General features: G+C 33.9%; 1 protein-coding gene across 1 annotated transcript; it reads right to left on the minus strand.

Moving 5' to 3' along the window:
- LOC109171915 (histidine decarboxylase-like) lies at positions 1-2,557 on the minus strand. The gene is made up of 5 exons (XM_019321007.1): positions 2,476-2,557; positions 1,847-2,087; positions 1,416-1,650; positions 1,134-1,327; positions 1-868 (listed from the first exon to the last, which is right to left on the minus strand). The coding sequence occupies exons 1-5, from the start codon at positions 2,497-2,499 to the stop codon at positions 138-140; spliced, it is 1,425 nt and encodes a 474-aa protein (XP_019176552.1). The 5' UTR covers positions 2,500-2,557; the 3' UTR covers positions 1-137.
- Positions 2,558-9,223: the final 6,666 nt, after the last annotated feature.

Here is a 9,223-nt window from a genome sequence, read left to right on the forward strand (position 1 = left end):
AGAAACAAACCTTATACATTTATTCCATTATTATTATTCTTCCAAAAGGTTAAACTTTAACCCTAAGGGTCTCACACCGGCCCGAATTATTATTATTATTATTAATACACACCCAATAATGGCATCACTATTATAGCTCAACAACAAAAGGGGTAAGAAAAAGAAAGTTTGTGAAGGTGACAGTAGCAATTATGTGGACCGACATCATCTGCAAGGCAGGGCGGCGGGGCAGCGTGGCGAGGCGGTGCTGCCCTTTTCTGCACCACCAGATCGTTGAAGAAAGCGTCGAGCGCCTCGGCCGTGACGCCGGGCATGACGATGACGTGCGCCATGTCCCTCACGCAGGAGAGCTGCCAGCGGCGGACGAAGTCGCGGTCTTGCGGCCGCTCGAAGACGACGGTGGTGCTGTTTTCGTTGAGCATGGCGGTGATGCCGGCGCGGTGGAAGCGGTCGCGGAGGCGCTTGGCGGTTTCCACGCACCGCTCGGCGTCTTCCCGGAGGCCGGCGCGGCCCTTGGTGCTCAGGCTGTACCAGAGTAAAATGGGGGCGAGGCCGTTGCGGCTGCCGGAGATGGTGGCGTCCACGGAGGCGATGTACTCGACGTTTCGCGAGATGTTGTGGATGAGGGATTTTCTGGTGATTTGGATCCCGCATGGCATCGGACATCCTAGGAACTTGTGGCCGGAGATGGTGACACTCCCGATTGGCTTCTTGAAACTGATTCTCGGCGCGTTTTTGAGGAATGGGAGGATGAGACCCGACAGCGCTGCGTCGCAGTGAATGTAGAATTCATCCTGCGAATACCCACATTCTTGGAGTGTTTCTATAATCACATCTATGTTATCCATCCCTCCTTTGAAGGTTGTTCCTGCATGCAACATATAATCAGCTGAGGCTGAGAGTGCACTGAATAAATTCTATCTGATTATTCTGTCACAAACGGATAAATCAACCTAGGTAGTTGACTGTCTCAAACTAAGAAGACTAATGAGGATCTCATGGCTCCGGCTGGGATAGGAACTTGGGACTTTGTGGTTATCAAATGAAAAGTATCTGATCAACTTGACTGAGGTTGTCGTCTCAAATTCTTTTAACTTTTAATAACATTAGAAAAACAAGAAAAATGTACGTACCAATGGTGACATTGATGATGGCTGGTTTTCCCTTGTTAAGGAGCAGCTTTGATCTTAAATCACCATAGTCCATTTCTCCATTGACCATCGTGTTAATGCCTTCTAATTCCATTCTATACATCTGGGCAGCCTTGGACACTGAATAGTGTGACTCTCTTGATGCATACAGTATTCCATCCGGAAGTACCTCTCTCCTGTACGTTATATACAATTATCAATTTAATCTTTTAGTGGGGACTTAAAAAAAAAAAAAAAAAAGTCACTACTATATATAATACTAACCCCAGCAAAATTCCATGAAGATTGCCTTCTGTGCCGCCATTTGTAATGTAACCCCAATACTCATCCTTTTCAATTTCCCAGAGCTGAGCAAACCAATCCAAAACCCCAACTTCAAAATCTTTGGAATGGAAATCCACAGTGTTCTCCATGAATGGGTCACCGCAGTTGTTCAAGTGGTAACGCATCAATGGTGCCAAAGTTGCATAGTGCTCATACACTATGTTCACCGGGTAACCTGCCCGAATAAAAAAAAAAATGTTACTTAAATCTTTCTTGTGATATTTTTGTACTGTAATAGTAATATCATTATTCATTCAGGGAATAAGTATATTTATATCTGATATAAGCTCATTATACATGATAGTATTGAATACGATTAAAAAGTTATAGTAGAATTTTCCAAAAGATGTGTGTGTATATATATGTGTTACCTATATGGTAATTGACACGTTGAGAAATGGTGTCAAGATACTTGTCCAGCGTGGATTTGAGGTCAGCCTCGTCAACCTTGGACCGCGGCTCCGCCACCGTGATCTGCATATTCTTCCTCGCCGCCGGCGGCAGAGCCTTTTTGATTTTCATGTTGATGAAGTTCCCATTTAGATGATCGATTAATGGAAGCAACGCTTCCGGTGTTGCTTCCGGTGGTGCGGCAACGGTCGCCGCCGTTGGCTTCAAAACAGGAAAACAATCAAAATTCAGAAAGCAAAGAAAGAAAAAAAAAAAAAAAAGATAGTGAGAGAGAATAAAATATAGAATCCTACTCACAAAAATCAAGAATAACGATGAAAACGACAATTTCAGAAAGCAAAGAATAAAGAATAACTTTTTGAATGAAATTTAGCGAATCAAACACTTTCTGATCATGGTAAAACATATATAAGAAAAGCGAATTGTGAAAACATTAATGTTATCTTCCTCAACTCTAAAAGGTGTAAATCACGATAACTTGATTCATTAGACATGACTAAATGTTAGTGTACAAAAAAAATCTGTCCACTTTAGATATAATCTCTGCAACATTAATGTTATCTAATCACACAATTGCATGTTGTCTTACCTCGTCGAATTCGATGGCTCCCATATTATATCCTTAGGGATAGGAAATGAAGAATAATCTGTTTTTTTTTTTTTTTTTTTTTTTTTTTTTTTTTTTTTTTCTTTTGACCAAAAATGGTGTTTGAAAGCAGAAGAGGGGGTAATGACATTTTGCATTGTGAGCTAGATAGCAATATATATACATTTTCCAACCTATCATGGTTTGGCCAACAACCACCAAAACCATTTAGTTTTATATTTTATTGCAATCATACGGATTCATAGGTATAAGTTTTATAAATGAGGTTAATCATGTTATTTCATTTTTTTTTTTTAACTATACTAATAATATTTAACCTCCAGTTCTCAATTTCGATTTGTTTCATTTATAGATTGACTATAAAAAAAATATTTCATATTTAGTCTAAAATGTCTTTACTTTGTAAAATATTCACGAAACTTCATCATCCCAAATTGGAGAATATTATGAATAAGTTGTTGTGTTAAAAGTGAGATATTTTTAAAAATACAAGACTAAAAGTATAATAAATTAAAATTTAGGGTCAAAAATAAAAATACTGTCATAAATAAACGACTGAAAGTGGAATAATTTCATAAAATTCTTCTTTTCTCTTTCCGATCGCTCCTTCTCAGATCGTCAGATCTCACCTCCCTCATGTTGACAATTATGTATTAAAACCAAATTTTTTATTTTCATTTTTTTTAAAATTATAGCACAATAAAAATGGGAACCTTATTACCCTGGCCCAGCTATTATTATACGGATTTTGATTTTAAAAGGCAAAAAAATAAAAAAAAAATAAAAAAATTAAAGGATTTTCTATAATATTTTTCAAGTTCCCACTTCACATCTCACATCATCACCTACCTCAAAGTACGAATTTTGAATAGAGTTCTAATATGCTTACTTTCAAATTTTACTCTTTTACTCCTATTTCTTGATGTGACAAACAATGATATATTATTTTTATCATATCGGTCTACAAATAAGTGTCTGCATTAAGAATTTGTTGGAGTGTGTAGAACTTGAGAGTATAAAATAGGAGTCCACAAAATAATTTTCTTTTGAATAATGATTTGAAGCTAAGGCATTGATGGATATATTATGCTCGGAGCGAACCAACCCAAGGCGACATACCCGGAACACCTCAGCCCAAGGCATCACGGACCCAGGACACCTCGGCCCAAGGCACCACAGACCCGGGACACCTCGGCCCAAGATACCACGGACCCGGGACACCTCGGCCCAAGGCACCACAAACCCGGGATACCTCAGCCAAGGCACTTGGGACCGTGGTCACCTCGGCCCAAGGAGCTCAGCCATAGGCCGGGGCCGCCGGGCTTAGGCCGTAATGAGCTCGGCCAGGCCGAGCTCGGGCCTCAAAGGGCTCGGCTAGGCCGAGTCGCCCCTAACGAGCTCGGGCCTCAAAGGGTTCGGCTAGGCCGAGTCGCCCCCTAACGAGCTCGGCCAGGCCGAGCTCGGAGTTTTAGGGGGGCGCGGGCGCGCTTTGGACGCAGTCCCGAGCTAGGACGCGGTCAAAGCTCCAGATCCAACCACCCCCCCGGTTTAGGGGGAGCGGTTGGGGGTTTGTTGCATATGAAAACCCCTCACATTGTCCTAACAAGGGATCCTTATCATTATCTTACACATTTTGTCCTAAACTGTCGTCGTAATAGCCCGACTATTATTATAATGCAATCTACGGTCTCCACGACCTTACGACATCGTATTATTTACCTATTTATTCGCTATTTACGTTCTTACCCGGATTTAGTGATTCGGTCCACTCCGAGTAATTAAATCCATCAGGCATGTTTACCAATTTTTTTTTATAAAATAATAAATTATTTAAAAATTATCCTAAAATATACTACGTATGAAATTGATTCTATACTTTGAATGTTTTTACATTCTCTTATAATAATCATTTTGTAATATTCACTGTTATTTTTTTTTTTTAAAAAAAATACTTATTTTTAATGAATTATTGTGATATAGGAGATTTTGTTTTGTTTGTTTGTTTTTTTTTTTGTTTTTTTTTTTTTTAAAAAATATAGGAACATTCATTATTTTTTCCATAAATATTCAAAAAATGAATATTAGAAAATCTAACATCACCATCGAAAAGGCAAAGTCTGTCGCTCTCAGGACTAGTCACATCAGGACTAGTTACATCCCGAACAGATAAGATCGTGGAGGAGTAAATCACAGTAATTCAACAACATCTTAAAAGAAATGATTAGTACTGATATTCTGTTATAAGGAACTCATCACATTGAGTGAAACTCTCACAGTACAACTATTAAGACTCTGTATTAAGTCCTCACTTTCAATCTATCAGTTAGTTGTCCGTGCGGGCTCAACAACCATCCAACACTAGCAATAGTGGTGGGAAACCATAAAGTCTAAAGTACTTTTTGTATTTTTCAAGTGCGTGCCCTCTTCCTTTAATTGACTTCATAAGGTCAGATGGGTTTGAGACGAAGGAAGAGTGCAGATTTCTATCATTATGTTTTTTGGGGTGTAATCTAAAGTTTTTATCGTCGAATACAATGACTAATTCCTGACTGAATTGTATAGTAGGTGCTGAGTTATAGGCACCCTTTTTGATCCCCTGACATTTGCTTAAGGATGAATGAGTCATTTTTACTCAATCACACCCCTAGGTTAACTTTCTACCATTATAGACTCTGTTTGGTAGAGTTTATTTTAGAACTTATAACTTATTTTAAGCTACAAATAAATTATGAGCTTTGTTTGGTAAAATATGCGAGTTTAAAATAATAGTTTATTTTGAAACGCTAGTTTATGGAGCGTTTCAAAATAAGTTCATTTCTTTTTAATTTTTAACTTTTTTTTTTAATTTTTATTAATTTACAAAAATGACATCATCTATCCTTCATTAATCAACATCCAAATATCTTAGTTTATCTTTTTATTTCTTTACACTTATTAACTCTTGCAACAATTAATTTTACCAAACACTTTAATTTCAACTAACTTTTTAGCTAGACGTGCCAACCAATGCCATAGCCTTTTCTAAGCTTGTTTCAATAAACTTAGACATGGAATTAGGGTTCTAGAGTGAAGTTATTATCTTGTAAATTTTGTGTAGTTGGGTTAAACGAACAATAAACGTGATTTGCAAGTCGCTAATAGCAAGGATGGCTATGTACTTAAATATGATTGGTAGTTACAAACTTACTCCGTATAATACAAGGATGATAGGATAATGAGACGGATTTAAAACGTATATTAATATTTATTGTTTGTCATTAAAATTTGAATTTAAAATTTTAACATTCATATCCTATCTACTGTGGGACAAGCAGTCATCGTGAATATAATAATAATAATAATAATAATAATAATAATAATAATAATAATAATAATAATAATAATAATTAATAATAATAATAATAATAATAATAATAAAATTAATTATAATTACTTGATATAGGTTATATTTAATTCAATTTTTATTTGAATGTGACCAACAAAATTGTATACAATATTCTAAAATCACTACTGGAAATTACAGAATTTCTGACCACCTGAAGTGATTTTAAATCAAATCGAAAGTAAAAAAGTGATCAGAAATAGCTATAAAAGTTTTTCCGGACACCAAAAGTGGTCGGAACAAGGCTTTCGACTTGATTTAAGATCATTTTTAGGTGGTCGAAAATTCCATAATTTTCAGCAGTGAATTTGGGCTCGTTTACTTCAAAAAATTGTTTCTGTTTTCTAAAATTTTCTAGCCATTCTATGTTTTTTGTTTAGAAAACTTGTTTACTAACATTCATTTTTTCAAATTTATTTCTTAAAGTAATGTTATACAATTTAAGTGTAATTTCGAGTGATCTTTAAACCTTATATTTAAAGTACTTTTAGGTATGTTTGATTTAATAGAATAAATATAATTTTTACTTTTAAGTCTAATATATGTAAGATTTTTACATTTGATATCTAAACCAAATTTATATGTAAATACATTATATGTAAATGCATCATGCACAATTTTAAGATGCACCAAATTAATTAAATAATTATAAAATTAATTCAATGATACATAAATGTGCATTCAATATCTGAAACTCTAACATATCACTGAATGCACTTAATAATATTGCTTAATACATTTTACAGTATTATTTATTACACTTTAAAACTTGAAATATTTTAGCAAAATGTTATTGCAATTTTTTCTTGATGTTTTAAAACCATTGGTTATTCCCAAATCAACAGTTATATTATATTGTGCGCCAATTATTACTTGATATGTTACCCTTTCATTGTTCTATTTATATGTATAGTTATATTTGATGAAATGGCTACAAAAACATTTGTTTTTTAAAGGGAGAGGTTGAAATACATTAATGAATTTTATACAAGAAGTTAATTAAATTTCCAAACTTTTAAAAGTTATAATTAAGCATATCAACATGTCATTAACATTTAAAATCGGTTAGTAATCACTGATAACGAGTTGTTAGGGTTCATGCGAAAATTGATGATCGATGAATGGTTGTCGGTCGTTGTTTTCATAGAGAAGAAAACCAATTGGTTGTCTTTTTTGGCAAAAATAACGACTGACGATCGTTTATTGGTTGTCGAAGCATAGCTAGAATCCTAACGATCCACTATTATCGGGCATTAACCAGTTTTAGATTTCAATGCACTAAATAACATCGAGCCGCATAATTGTACATATGAATCGATGGCAAAACTATGGCACGTGGCCTAGGTGTCCAAACCACATATGAATTGATGGCAAAATTATGGCACGTGGCCTAGGTGTCCAAACCACATATGTATTGATGGCATAATTATGGCACATGGCCTAGGTGTCCAAACCCCAGCGGAAGTTCCAGTCAAGATTGATATATTGAGAGCCAGTGTTATGTAAATCATAAAAAAAAAATACATTTTTAATATATTAAAAATATATTATTTGTATACTGAATGTATATTATACAAAATAAGAATAAGGTTTAAATTGGCCACTGAACGTAACCTGAAAATGCAATTAGATCACTGAACGAAAAAAAGTGTAATAAGTCACTGAACACTCAAAAAACGTATAATTAGGCCACTGAACACTCCAAATGTATATTATTTCATCGGATAGCAGGTTACCATCAATTTTAGCAAGTTACCTGCTTACGTGTCAGCTGAGTTGTCATTTTTAATAATTTTAATAATAAATCTAAAAAAAATGAATTTTATTATTAAAATTTATTTAAAATGCCAACTCAGTTGCCACGTAAGCAGGTAATCTGCTAAAATTGACGGTAATTTGCTATCAGGTGAAATTGCATACATTTGGAGTGTTCAGTGACCTAATTGCACCTCTTTTTTTTTTTTTTTCGTTCAGTGGCCTAATTGCATTTTCAGGTTACGTTTAGTGGCCAATTTGAACCTTATTCCTACAAAATAATATACTTTCACTATTCAAATAATGTATTTTCTTTGAATACAAGATATATTTTAAATATTTACTAAAAGTATATTATTTGTATATTGAATATACATTATTTAATAAGTATACAAAATAATGTATTTTCATTATAATCCATACAACTGTGTGGACTATAGTCTATAAAATAATGATTGTTGTCCAGAGACATTATATTACAATAAGAAGATTTGAGGCGAGAAAACTTGTAGAGGATTTTTTTTTTTTTTTTTGGTAACTAAATTTAACTTATCTATAGTATTTGCTCAACATGATTATGACAATATTTATTTTTGGGAAAATGGCACTTTTTCCCCCTGTGTTATATGCTTATAGCACTTTTTCCCCCCTGAGTTATTCATGCATTCACATTTGCCCCCTCAATTATTATAGAAGTGGTGGTTTTTCCCCCTGATAATATTAAATGGACATTTCTACCCTTAAAACAAATATTTTATTTATTTCTCTTCTTCACCAAATTATTGCTTATACGTAGGGATGACCACGGTTCGGTTCGAACTGAACCAAACACTATAGCAATCAAATTAAAAAATTTCGGTTATGATTCATAACATAACCCAATATTTGGGTTTCCGTTTATTAAAATCGTGAACTGGAAAAAAATGGATCCTAAACCGTGAACCGGAGGTTCAAATCGGAACAACTACTAGCAATAGCTTAAATTAGAATTATAATATTTGCAAATAGTGCATATTTTTTTTCCGCATTTATATTGACTCTCACATATAAGTATATATAATCGCGATTTGAATTTTATTTTGAACCGTCGGTTCACGATTTTGGATCCAATTTGAACGGTTGGTTCAAACTTTCTTTTAAATTTTTTTATTTTTATTTTTAAAATATTCTAAATTTAACACTTAATGTATTTTATTTTTTCAAATCGTGGTTATAATTTGTTGGAGAAGAAAAATAAATGAAATATTTATTTTAAGGGTAAATATGTCCATTTAATATATCAGGGGGAAAAACTGCCACTTAAATAATTTAGGGGGGAAAAGTGCTATAAGTATATAACAAAGGGGGAAAAAGTGCCATTTTCCCTTTATTTTTAATTGGGATGTGACCTGAACTTGTGACCTCCCGTTAGTAGTTTTTACTTATTATTTATTCAGTATATATGGTTCATACAATGTAAAAACTAAACAGCAAAATAATAAAAATCAAATACAGTAAGTAAAAAAACAATAATGCTTAAAGGATAACCACAAAAAAAAAAAATAAATAAATAAATAAAAAATAACGGTGTCGTTACCGTTTGGACCGTATTCA

Source organism: Ipomoea nil, unplaced genomic scaffold (assembly GCF_001879475.1).
Source record: "Ipomoea nil cultivar Tokyo-kokei standard unplaced genomic scaffold, Asagao_1.1 scaffold0382, whole genome shotgun sequence".
NCBI lineage: Eukaryota > Viridiplantae > Streptophyta > Magnoliopsida > Solanales > Convolvulaceae > Ipomoea > Ipomoea nil.

Excerpts from the sequence above, each read along its gene's own strand:
- LOC109171915 (XM_019321007.1), bottom strand. The coding sequence starts at position 2,499 with ATGGGAGCCATCGAATTCGACGAG. Across the intron at positions 1,328-1,415 it reads CTTCATGGAATTTTGCTGGG|GAGAGAGGTACTTCCGGATG; the intron begins GTTAGTATTATA and ends TATAACGTACAG. Across the intron at positions 869-1,133 it reads CATCATCAATGTCACCATTG|GAACAACCTTCAAAGGAGGG; the intron begins GTACGTACATTT and ends TGTTGCATGCAG.